At 41.9% G+C, this 11,221-nt stretch overlaps 2 protein-coding genes across 4 annotated transcripts; one reads left to right on the forward strand and one right to left on the reverse strand.

Moving 5' to 3' along the window:
• Window positions 1–402: 402 nt before the first annotated feature.
• abraxas2 (abraxas 2, BRISC complex subunit) lies at window positions 403–6,766 on the reverse strand. Of its 2 annotated transcripts, none has more exons than XM_076038363.1 (9): window positions 6,650–6,766; window positions 5,547–5,637; window positions 5,229–5,265; window positions 4,762–4,828; window positions 4,279–4,469; window positions 4,026–4,148; window positions 3,222–3,306; window positions 3,016–3,133; window positions 403–2,917 (listed from the first exon to the last, which is right to left on the reverse strand). In XM_076038363.1, exons 1-9 carry the CDS (start codon window positions 6,719–6,721, stop codon window positions 2,349–2,351), a joined length of 1,353 nt encoding a protein of 450 aa, XP_075894478.1. In that variant the 5' UTR covers window positions 6,722–6,766; the 3' UTR covers window positions 403–2,348. The 2 variants fall into 2 exon arrangements, with proteins under 2 accessions (XP_075894478.1, XP_075894480.1); XM_076038365.1 differs by lacking the exon at window positions 6,650–6,766 and adding an exon at window positions 5,931–5,948 and having other exon boundaries at window positions 5,547–5,638.
• On the forward strand, window positions 2,332–10,793 carry eef1akmt2 (EEF1A lysine methyltransferase 2). Of its 2 annotated transcripts, none has more exons than XM_076038367.1 (6): window positions 2,332–2,438; window positions 7,424–7,489; window positions 7,590–7,704; window positions 8,002–8,109; window positions 9,230–9,446; window positions 10,556–10,793. In XM_076038367.1, the coding sequence occupies exons 1-6, from the start codon at window positions 2,416–2,418 to the stop codon at window positions 10,651–10,653; spliced, it is 627 nt and encodes a 208-aa protein (XP_075894482.1). In that variant the 5' UTR covers window positions 2,332–2,415; the 3' UTR covers window positions 10,654–10,793. The 2 variants fall into 2 exon arrangements, with proteins under 2 accessions (XP_075894482.1, XP_075894481.1); XM_076038366.1 differs by lacking the exon at window positions 2,332–2,438 and adding an exon at window positions 6,812–6,945.
• Window positions 10,794–11,221: the final 428 nt, after the last annotated feature.

Raw genomic sequence — 11,221 nt, forward strand, 5'->3', positions numbered from 1 at the left:
GAGATGAAGAAAGGTAGGGGGAGTCATCATACCAAATGACACGAGTCTGTGTTTCTGTACTATGCTGCAACTTCAAAAGTCGAAGGTCCGAACAGGAATCCTGCTGGATTTTATTTCGGTCATCGTGTGTGGGAGTGATGAGCCTTTGGATGCCAGAGGGAAACACTTTCAAGGAACTGAGAAGCGAGGATCAATATGAACAACTGCTGCTCTATACCACCACAACTGAGAAGCTTATACTGTAAGTGCTGCTTAAATGCATATCCCTTCACCCCATTTGTCAGCTGAACATTTATAATCACTTCCTTATTATATTCTAGTGGTGAAAATGAACAATATACATATTACAGATGGATATTGTCATTTCTTTTCTTTTTTTTTTTTTTTTTACCATGATGTGACTGCTGCTCCGGGTGATTATTGAGTAACATTTTGAGTGCCAGTTCCAGATAAGTGATGCTTTGGCATTACACATTTGGGTGAGTGGAACAACTCTAAGGCAAAAAACAAAAAACAAAAACATGATTATCCAAACAACTACATAAAGGACAGCTTGTTCACAAGGAAAAATGTCTTCAATGTCCAGTATCTTTTTCTATCCTCCTCCTTCCATGTGCAATTGTCTTGCTCGTTGCTAAATTTAGTAGCCTCAGGAACTGGCCAGTTGATAAAAATGATTATTTTTCAGTCATCAGTCCAGATCTTGTGACAGAGATGTCTTCAAATGGGTCATGCATGAAATACCAACTCAGTATCAGGTATCGATTTGACTGGTGGTGGATTTAAAAGTTAAAATTCCAGTTGAAAAGAAGCAAAGGCAGATCGCTTGGCTGATGAGTTGTCAATGCAAGTCAAAAAGGAAGAAAACGGCTTTAGGGAAGCAGTCGTAACAGCTGCAGACACATGGAAAGAGAGGTATAGAAGTGCATTAAAAAAATAATAATTAAGACTACAAGTCAGTTTTTGTAAATACCACTACACAAAGTGTTAGTATGTGAGCCAAGCAGAAGGTGTTAATGTGCTCCATATCCAGGTGAAGAACTGCCCTGAGTGGAAGGCACTGTACACTAAAGCAAGGTCATGATGTTTTGCATCACATTGTCTAAGGTCCAGACACATCACCCGTTCCTAAAGATACAATTCACACACCGCAGCGTGCCTTAGCCTTCCATTATGCCTTTAATAGAGAGGAGAGAGTCAGTCAGAAGTTGAGCTTAAAGAGGGTTTGTATGATCGCAGTCCGCATTAGAGACAGACATCAGCACTGTGGGACAGGAAGTAGCAGCCAGGTTGAGAATTGAAGACAAATGGACAGATGCAGATTTTCTTTTTAGGCGCTAGCTCTCCGTGTTGCAGCAGCAGAAAGGGAACCATAAGCATCTTATTAGTAAAGCTACAGTACATTGTGTTTGCCCTGTGAGCCCCAGATACAACTCACAAAAAGCTAAGCTGTGTTCGGCTCACAGTGGTCAAATATGACGACTTAAGTGGCACAACAGGACAGCATTGTTATAGCACAGTAATAAAGAAATCTTAGACTTTTAAGTGCAGGAAAGCGCATACAATTTCAGTGTAATCATAGAAAAACAAGACACTGACATTCTTGTCAATTAAATTAGATTAACTGATGATCTGACAAAATATATAGATATATTTTTTGAATGTATATAAAGCACCCATTATGGAAGTGACGGGGTCAATTTAGTTTGCGATTCATGATTTCTTATTTTGATAAGGAAACAATTATGTCTGTGGGGTATGATTTTGTTTCTATACATTTTTAAAAATTACCATACCAACCTTTTTGCCACCTCAATTTAGCAATTTGAAGGCGGATATTTCTTAAAACTTATTTTTATATACTTTTCTGTAATTGTTTGTTTTGGGAGAAGGCAAAAAATAGTGCAAGAGGTACTACAAGAGTGGTGCTCAGAGTTGGTGACACAAACATGAAGTAAACCATGAAAGAGTGGGGAGGTGCCTTCCTTCTCTAGAAAGCCTGCTTTGCCAACCCGTTGGCATGAATTCCATTCCATTGCAACAGCCAGAAAAACCCATAACCAAAGACACACCCTTTTGAAAAAAGGGACGTGACAGAATAAAGACAATGGGTGACATTTTCCTCAAAATTGAGACGAACCTGTAAAGCCTGCAAAGCCGAGCAACGGTCCCCTTAAAATGGGGACTAAGACGAGGAAAGATAATCAGGGCAGGACACCACCTGTGTATGCCTTACACTTTCAGGACTGGCACTTCATTCGTGTGCGTTTGCCTCACTTTGATTGCTTGGGATGCCCACCTCTGGTGGCGTGTCACTTATTTGTGTTCCAGACACACGCCTGCCTGTTCTACGTGGTCTGTGAGCTGTGAGCGTCCCCGTCAGGGCTAAGGGCCGCCGGTCGGCCTTGTGCTAAAATGCTGGCGGAGACCATTGGCAGGTGAGTGGCCTCGCTCACCAAGTTCTCATACTCGCTACTGTCCTCGTCCTCATCGTCGTCGTCGTCGTCCTCTTCGTCGTCTTCCTGCCCGGCAGCTTGTCTGTCTAGTGAGTCCGAGCTCGAGCCGTCGCCGTTGCCGAGGTACGGCGTGCACGGCACGGTGACCGGATTGGCACTGGCGCTCAGGCCCAGCCCGAGGCCCAGGCCCAGGCCCAGGCCGATGGGGCTGGGGGTGGGGTGTCCTGGAGAGCCGACGGCTTGGGGCCTGGGCAGTAGAGCAGCACTGGTGGGTGGGGAGGAGGAGGTGAGAAGAGAGTCGTCCTGGGACAAGAGGTCAGCATACAGCGGAGGGTTGGGTGAGGTACTGGGCCGCTCTGGCGGCGTGCGGAAGGTTATCCTTGCCAGGGCTGCAGAAGGTGAAGTGACGGCGTTTTCCTCTGGAGTGGAACCGGAGTCTGCGTTTTGGGCCGCATGGAGCCCTGCAAAGACAGAAAAAAAAAAAACAAGTCAGGAAGTATGCAAACAAACATTAAAAACCCTAAACTTGCAATTTTGGGAAAATGAATAAACAACATACTCCTCTCCTCTTCTGCCGCCTTGCGTTTCCTGAGTGCAATTTGCTGCTTGAGTTTGTTTACATCTTCTTGGATTCTCTCCTTTGCCCGCTCACTTTGTTCTACCTCCCCACACACAGCCTACAATTAACACAAACAAGTTATTTAGCGAGCAAACTGCTTGCAGGATGAGATCAACATTGCAACGAACCGGCTTACTGGTACTCACCTGCACTTTGTCTTGCAGCGCACTGTAGACTTGGAATATTGTCCGAATGTCCTTCATCACTCCGTCTTTATCAAAGAATTCAGCCCTGGAGAGACAAACGCATGTTTAAAACCATGAAGACCATAATAAAGAGCATCACTAAAGCTGTTATACATATAAAAAATAAACCTATTTCACTATTTTTGCAGTTACTCTAAAATATGATGACAAATTTGACCATTTCTTCCTCAGGGAGATGAAATCAGTAACACTTTTATGAGTTACAGTGGCTGCGGTGAACTGGCGACTTGTCCAGGGTGTACCCTGCCTTCGCCCTAAGACAGCTGGTAAAGGCTCCAGCAGACCCCCGTGACCCTGAATAGGAATAAGCGGGTATAGAAGATGAATGAATGAATGAATGAGTTACAGTGGTGGTGGGTCATGACATAAAGTCAAGGGATTACAACCAAAACCTTTGCAGAAAGTTTCATAATTTTGTGTCTGCCAGCACTACAACAATGATGTGTGAGGAACTTTTCCGATGCAGCCAAAGAATCACAAGTTTGTCCCCCGCCAGAGGCGCCTCGCCTTAAACAGGGGAGAGTTTGTGTGAAGAAGTAGCTGAAGAACAAACAGGCAGGTGGGCAGGCAGTTACACAAGCTACACCCTCGAGGAGAGGCTGTAACTGCTAACATGCTGTCAGGTGAAAACCGTTCCACACAGAGTAGACAAATATTTGTGCACCTCCACCTCAGGAATGAGGGGAGGATGGGTGCGCTCAGCTGCAATTGGGAAACAAAAAGGGGAAGGACTGTAACACTTACCCGTGCTCTTTGATGACTTGTGTGTAGTAGAGTGAGGTGTTGGGAACTGAGGAGACTTTGTATTCCTGCTGGCTGGTGTTGCCGAGATTTGGGATTGAGAGGGTGATCCTCTGGTTGTACCTGCTACGGAGTTCAGACAGCCAGTCAGTCGCAAAAAAAAATGTGTATTTTGTTTCATAAAATGAATGGCGTGACAATATTGTCTGTAAAAAGTTGTATATCTCTCTGTATTCAAGTATTGTGTAATCACTACCTGCGATTAGGTCTGAAGAGCACATATTCCAGTGCGTGTGTGGAACTGTTGGCGGTAGAAATAAAGCTGAAAAGTAGGAAGACGAGGTCGGGCACACCCAGGAGCTGAGTCAGCTGTTTGTGGATGACTTGTTCTCGAAATGACATCTGCTGCTGTGTGTTTCTCCGGAACCGGTACCACCCAATAACATTCTATAAAACAAATGAAACAAAAACCTTATTTTAAAGGCAACGTTGGTGTGAGAGGAAGAATTACATCCTACTGTCCGCTTTTGATCTTAGTGCTTGCAATAACAAAAACTTAAAAATAATAATAATGATAAAAAAAAATTGTGAATAACTACTGAATAATTTTTTTTTTTTTTTTTTTTTAAATGAGCAGTTCTCCTTTGTGTCATTGCTACTAAAGTCAACACGATAACGTATGAGGCTCTAGGCTTGACAAACATCCAGTGAATTGTGCATACAGAAATGAATTACTCACTTTCCGCCTGCCTTTGAGAATGTTGTTGAGATTTTCTTCATTGATTTTTCCTGTGTAGTCATAAAAGCTGGCAAAAGGCCAAAGACACAATTATTCCAACCTGTTACATCCTCTCCTGCCTTGCCACAATGACTTATGAAATTTGGTCAGATGGGGCCATCTGCTGTCCAACACAAAAGCCGTGCAGCATTGAAATGATTTTAAGGTAAGCCATAACCCCATGTGATTTTGAAAATAATGGCATCGCACTGCAACACTGAAAATTAGTATTGACAGGAAAAAAACTTCGATAAAATTATCTCCAATAACAAATTAGCTTATTGGCTCAGGCTCACAGTGTGTTTATTTTACAACAACAAATGTCTATGAGGTTTTAGTAAATGGCAAAAAGTAGTTTATTAATTCTGTTTATCCCTCTGTTGCAACGTGCATTGGCATGAAGATTTTTATTTTATTTTTTATCTTACCTAAACAACTGTGCACAAGGGTCATGATTATGGATTTCTGTTGAGAACAACCAAAGATATACATCATTATAAATGCAGAATCCTTATCTGGAAAGGTCTGAAAGGTTAAAAACGATTTCTAAGTATACATCTTTTTCTTTTCTTTTTTTTTTGGGGGGGGGGGGGGGGGATGGGTATTTATAAAAAAGAAATAAAAAGTCAGTGTTTTCAAAAACGTTTTTGGAACTGTTAACCATACTGTGAGATTAAAACGAGTCAGGATGCACATATAGTTTCAGATGGCACAGAACCTTTGTTTTGAGTGCTTGTGGGACTTACCAACGACCTGGAGCAATTCTGCGTTGCTGATTTGTGTGTCGCTGATGCTGACCGTCTCTTCTTGCCTGACTTCTCCTAATAGGAAACCCTCCTGAGCAAATTACATTAAGAGCAAAATGAAGCGTTATTAAGCGCCATTCATAATCCCAGCTAAAATTTGTTCAGAATGACTTTGTTTATGTTTTGTGTTATTACAAGTCACGTCATTTCCTTCCGTGTCATTACATGACAACGTTCTGCCATTTTTAAAACGACTATCGAGAAGCAGATACCGGTGCACATTACTTGTCAGGAATGAAGCCAAACCTGCAAGGAGCAGTTGCCCTAAAGGCCAGGCCGACTGACAAAGTTTTGATAAGAGGTAAAGCGTCCGAGACCTGGTATTGGCAAAGGTGGCCTTTTGAGTTTCCTTTTAATGTGAAGCACCTTCGAGTCACAGACGCATAAAACACACATAAGAGACGTGAGCCTATAATCTACACCAAAAAGTACAGGAATAAAGCAGTTATTGTTTCCTTACATTTGCAACCGAAGCTAGCTCAATGGCTAACGAGAGAGACTGGGAATGCGGAAGAGAAAAATTGTTGCTCTAACGAATACATTTGCGAGGTTGTCTTTTTATATTCAAGCGGCCTAATACACTTAGAACATATAAGTGGTCGATGCGACTTGTCAGTCGCCGAACCAACAAACGGAAGTCATTTGACTTTTTAGCTCAATGCACAATGCTAATTAGCTAACAGCTGAATACTGCCTGGAACCCAAACTTTCTCAGCAATATGTCATGTATCGTTGTAACAGGTGCAAATGTGTATATCGCTTTGCAATTACTGCCATTGCTAATTTCTTGAGAGCGATGCCTAACAACGGCGAAATAACCCAAAAGCGACAAGCAATGTTTCCATACAGCTGGAGCAATTCTGCCTGCTAAAACCACACCTGCCGGTAAATAGACGGAACCAATATTAGCTAGCCAGCAACAGGATGACACTGAAAAACAAGGCAAAACAACGGCGTTGCTGAACGCCACCACACTCTGCCAGGCAGCAGAAATCCCAACAGCCACCGCGTAGCAGTCTGTCGACATGACTGATTATACTTACATGATCCGAGTTGCTGTTAGCGCTGTGATAACACACAGAACTAAAAGTATAACCTGAAATGGATGCCGCCATGATGGAAACATCCCTATCAATCCCAATCCCCCCTGCGGTCGCAAAGCACGCTCGTCAGGCGCAATGCTTTATGGGTGATGTAGGCACCGACGGTCTCTGAGGCTGCGTTCCATCATGGACGTCTCTGGCAAAAATCCTCGTGGCTGTGGAGAGAACCCGGACAATGACGAAGACGGGCACTCAGACACAGATTTTGGACCTTCAAAACTTGGAACTAAAGTTTAGTAAGTTGTTTTCTTGCCGTCGTGTTGTTGACATCAGGTATCGTTCCGTCCACAACTGAGCTATTCCAGAGATGAATGCTTAGCAAGGTAGCAACTGTCATATCAAAACAAGTGATTATTAGTTTTTTTAATCGTTATTTTATTTTATGTCTCACGGAGTATTTATTTTCCCGCTTGATATTTATTGGAAATGTGGTTGCGGACTGGCTCACAAAACACCCTTCATTTATATTGACAAGAATCGTTTGTCAAGCTGTTCTCTTGAAGTTTGTCGGGGACGCGCATTCGTGTGGTTTGCTGTTTTGCCTTTTCTGCACACATTGACATCTATCATAGTCTAAAGACGCAGTAAGTTTCGTGCACAGTTTAATATTCATCAGTCAACCACATCGCGTTTCTTTCCAATCAAACAACGTGTCGCCTTATGTTGTGACGTCACTCTTTTTCTTTTTTTTCTTCTTCTCTTGTTGCTCTGCAGTTGGGAGGACGTTTACCAAAAGGAACTGGACACTTTCAAAGACATTGGTGATGTCGGTGAGATATGGTAATCCTCGTTTGCTTGTTCTTTGGCAGAATTTATGCAGCATCCTCCTCACCCATCTTATTGATCAACATGATGATGATTAAATGAATCATCTCCACAGGTTTGGAGAGGAAAGCATGAGGCGAGTGCTGCGATGGATGGACAAGGCCAACATCTCTGAGGATGCTGCTATTCTCGACATTGGAACTGGAAACGGAGCCTTTTTGGTTGAACTGGTCTGAGAAGTAAAACATTTTTAACATTACCATTTTAATTTTAGAGTAATTTCATGGTACTTATGCATGCAAAATATTGTATTTCTTTGCTAGAATCATTTGTTAAGAATCAGCTGAAGATATTATAAATCTGTCTCCACTAATCATTACAATTAGAGGCAGATATAAATCTAATACAAGACTAATATTATAAAGAATATGCAACACATCTCTGTAACAGGGCAATATACTTTGTCTTTTATTTGCTTCTCATCCTCTTTTTTGTGTGTGTGTGTGTGTTTGTGTGTCTGTGTAAAGGCCAAACAAGGATACAAGAATCTGACTGGTATTGATTATTCTCCGGCGTCGGTAGATTTGGCCAGATCCGTCCTGCAGGCTGAGGATATAACAGATGTCATCCTGAAGGTTAGTTAAGCTCCGATTGTCATCAAAACTTGAAGTTACAGTACACAGCTAATAAACGCTTGGCATGACGAAGTGTTAACCGGCACAAGGGCTGCATTCTGTTCATGTTTGGTGAAACTTTAAATCATGCACAGCTGTTAAAAGCAAGTTTGCAGAACACCCCACTTCATCCATGAATTCCAATGACGAGCCAGCCTGGTCTTTAGAAAGTCTAAAGGATCTCTCTCCCATCTTGTGTTTACTGAGTGGGAGAGTTGGATGGGGGGGGGGAAACTCCTTCAAAACCTTTGGAGAACTGCCCGCCATTCAGAATTCATTCATCTGCTTAGAACTGCAATAAACATGCAGGGATTGAAACTTCTTGCACAAAGGCAAACTAGTTGTCAATCCTGCCGGAACTCTAAGGGAATTGATGTGTTGTCTTTTCTTTTTTTAAACCCCTGCTTGCATTGTACAATTGTCGTAGATGTTTAAGGCATCACACACCTAGGATGGTGTGTGCTTCAGCTGGGCAGAATGCCTTCCAACTAAGGTCAATATTGACCTTAGGGTGAGTACAGTTGACGTTTGTGTGTAAAAGAGGGAGAAATGGCCTGTTGGCATCCTTTTAAATTTGTTCAGTTGCTGAATAGTGCCAAATTCTGCTGACTGCCTCTTTTGCGTGCGTGTAGCCTTGAAAAGGGAATGTGAGCAGGCTCACGGAACTGTTTGGTCGGCACTCATTTATTAAGAAAAATCCTGTGTTTCCATGTGCACCAGCTACCGTGCTCAGCCACATTATCTTCAAATATCTTGCCTACGGCTTCCAACCGCAATATTTTTTTTTTTATCACCAGTGATTTATGATTAATCCTCTTTAATAAATCTTGCAATATGATTTTCGAGCATGTGGCTCTTTAGCCGTGGTTTAACCCTTCAGCCAATTCCCCAGAATTAATGTCTGTCAGCAGTTGGAATTTGGTTCTGAACGTTAAAACAGTGACTTACATAAACACCTTATTGTGGTGAATGCCAAAAGACTTCTCCTGCTGAATATTTTATATCGAACCAGTGCCAGATTGCATACAGTATTTACACTAGTGTTTAACAGCTTACATATCACACTTTATCCTCTTCTTAGGAAATTGACTTTTTGCACAGTCAAGGGGAGCTGAGAGGATTTGATGTCTGCATCGACAAAGGAACTTTTGATGCAATAAGCCTGAACCCAGACAACTCCAAGGAGGGAAAAACACGTTACGTCCAGACTTTGAAAGATGCTCTAAAGGACAGAGGATTCTTTTCTATTACTTCCTGTAACTGGACTAAAGAGCAGCTGCTCGACCGATTCAGTGAAGGTGAGGTGGAATAAATTGTCTAAAATTAGACATCAAATGGCACACACTCTATTTTATTTAACACGCATTTAAAATATAAAGTCTGTATCAAGTAAAAGTAATGCATTAATAGTGTTACATTACGCTCCACACAACCTGGGGGATTCCTGCACTTCATAGAGGCCAGTTCATACCACAGGAACTGACAGAGGGAAAATATTAGTGGTTTTCAGACCATGACCTTTTCAAACCACAGTACATTTCTAAACCAGCTGATGAAATATGCAATTTGTGTTAATAACTGTCACAAGACAAAATAATTTTGGATTCAGAAGTACATGGAGTTAGACCTGTTTTTATAGGAAAACTTCTTTGAACACCTTTAAATGCACGGCTCTAGTTACACATTTGTACATTCTCAGTAAAAAAAAACAACAACTATCCACTCCTTGTGGTCTGACCTCAGCCATTTCTTACATGCACATTGTTATCTAACAGGTTGTTAATCTAGAATAACTTTTCGGCAGGCCTCCAGTGGCTGTCGCTTCTGAGAACCTGCAGGGCGGCAAACGGCCATGAGCTCTTGTCTGCCACCGGCAGCCAGGGACTTTCACAAACCACACCCAGTCCACATCCAGTTTGACACCAAATGGAGTCAGTTTCATGTTTACAGCTGCGTAAGGCACCGTCAGTTGTAATGAAAGACAGCTGCAACATTTTTCGGTCCTGGCGACTGCACGTCACCTCTCCATATGTAGCACTTAAATCAGCTATCCTTTTTCAAGATAATAGAATGACATTTTGATGTGAATATTTGACGACAATGGTATTTATGTGGTGTGCAAACTTTGTGTGGGATGGTCATTTCCTCTTCAGCTTAATTGAAGCAGGCTGAAGCTTAATTTAATTTGATCCTCTGCAAAGATGTGCAAACAAAGTGGGAGTGGTTAAGAAGGCTTATTGTTCTTACTTGGACTGCAGGAAGAACCACAGATGATGCATAAATAGTTTGTGTGACTTCCAGCGCTCTTCCACACTTGGCGCCTGTCTTTTGGACAGCACAATGATGCCCAGTGGTGATCGTGATGCACGTTTCCTGACATGCACATTTGGTTTGTGTTCTCTTACAGGATTTGAATTTGTTCAGCAGTTGCCCACACCCTCTTTACAGTTTGGAGGAAGGACAGGAAATGTTGTGACCGCACTCATCTTCCAAAGAATACATTAATGCACTCGGCCCTGGGGATCTTGTCTCTTGAGACATGGACTTCTAATTTTGTGTTTTATGTAAAACAACATATGTTTAATGCGAGAAATTCTGTATAATTCACTGGGGCTGCTCCCATGAAATAAATCACTTTTTTGGTTTGCTGTTGTCATAACTTCATCAACACACAGGTCTTTTTTATTTTTGATGATTTCATTTTTAATTATTTGTTTAACTTAAAAAAAAAAAAGAAAGATGTGACTGCGTAAAAATGTCCCAGTTTCAGATGCAAATTTGTTACATTTTCATTAGAAACTTTATCCTTGAATTATTTTTGCACGCATCCTGCTTTCAACAGTAGTTTTAAATCTTGTTACCCAGCAATGAATTAAAACCATAGTTTGTGCCAATTAAAATAACATAGACCTATTTGGCGCAACGGTGACCAGCAGAACTGAGGGTCCTGATTACCTCCATTTAGAAAGTCTGACATGGTGAATAAACAGGAGGCCGATGGCGTCTGCGGAAGAGAAGCCCGGCTACCATTTCCTTCCTTGTTTGCATGATTAATAACTGCCAAACTCTGGAT

Source organism: Nelusetta ayraudi, unplaced genomic scaffold (genome assembly GCF_046127955.1).
Source record: "Nelusetta ayraudi isolate G7.1 ecotype Tasmania unplaced genomic scaffold, CSIRO-AGI_Nayr_v1 ptg000056l, whole genome shotgun sequence".
Classification (NCBI taxonomy): Eukaryota; Metazoa; Chordata; class Actinopteri; order Tetraodontiformes; family Monacanthidae; genus Nelusetta; species Nelusetta ayraudi.

Coding starts and splice junctions, on each gene's coding strand:
- abraxas2 (XM_076038363.1), bottom strand. CDS start 6,721: ATGGCGGCATCCATTTCAGGTTATACTTTTAGTTCTGTGTGTTATCAC. Junction 5,266..5,546: donor AGAATTGCTCCAGGTCGTTG/GTAAGTCCCACA, acceptor TGTTCTCAACAG/AAATCCATAATCATGACCCT. Junction 3,307..4,025: donor CAAGTCATCAAAGAGCACGG/GTAAGTGTTACA, acceptor TTGTCTCTCCAG/GGCTGAATTCTTTGATAAAG.
- eef1akmt2 (XM_076038366.1), top strand. CDS start 6,836: ATGGACGTCTCTGGCAAAAATCCTCGTGGCTGTGGAGAGAACCCGGAC. Junction 7,705..8,001: donor GAGCCTTTTTGGTTGAACTG/GTCTGAGAAGTA, acceptor GTCTGTGTAAAG/GCCAAACAAGGATACAAGAA. Junction 9,447..10,555: donor GCTCGACCGATTCAGTGAAG/GTGAGGTGGAAT, acceptor GTTCTCTTACAG/GATTTGAATTTGTTCAGCAG.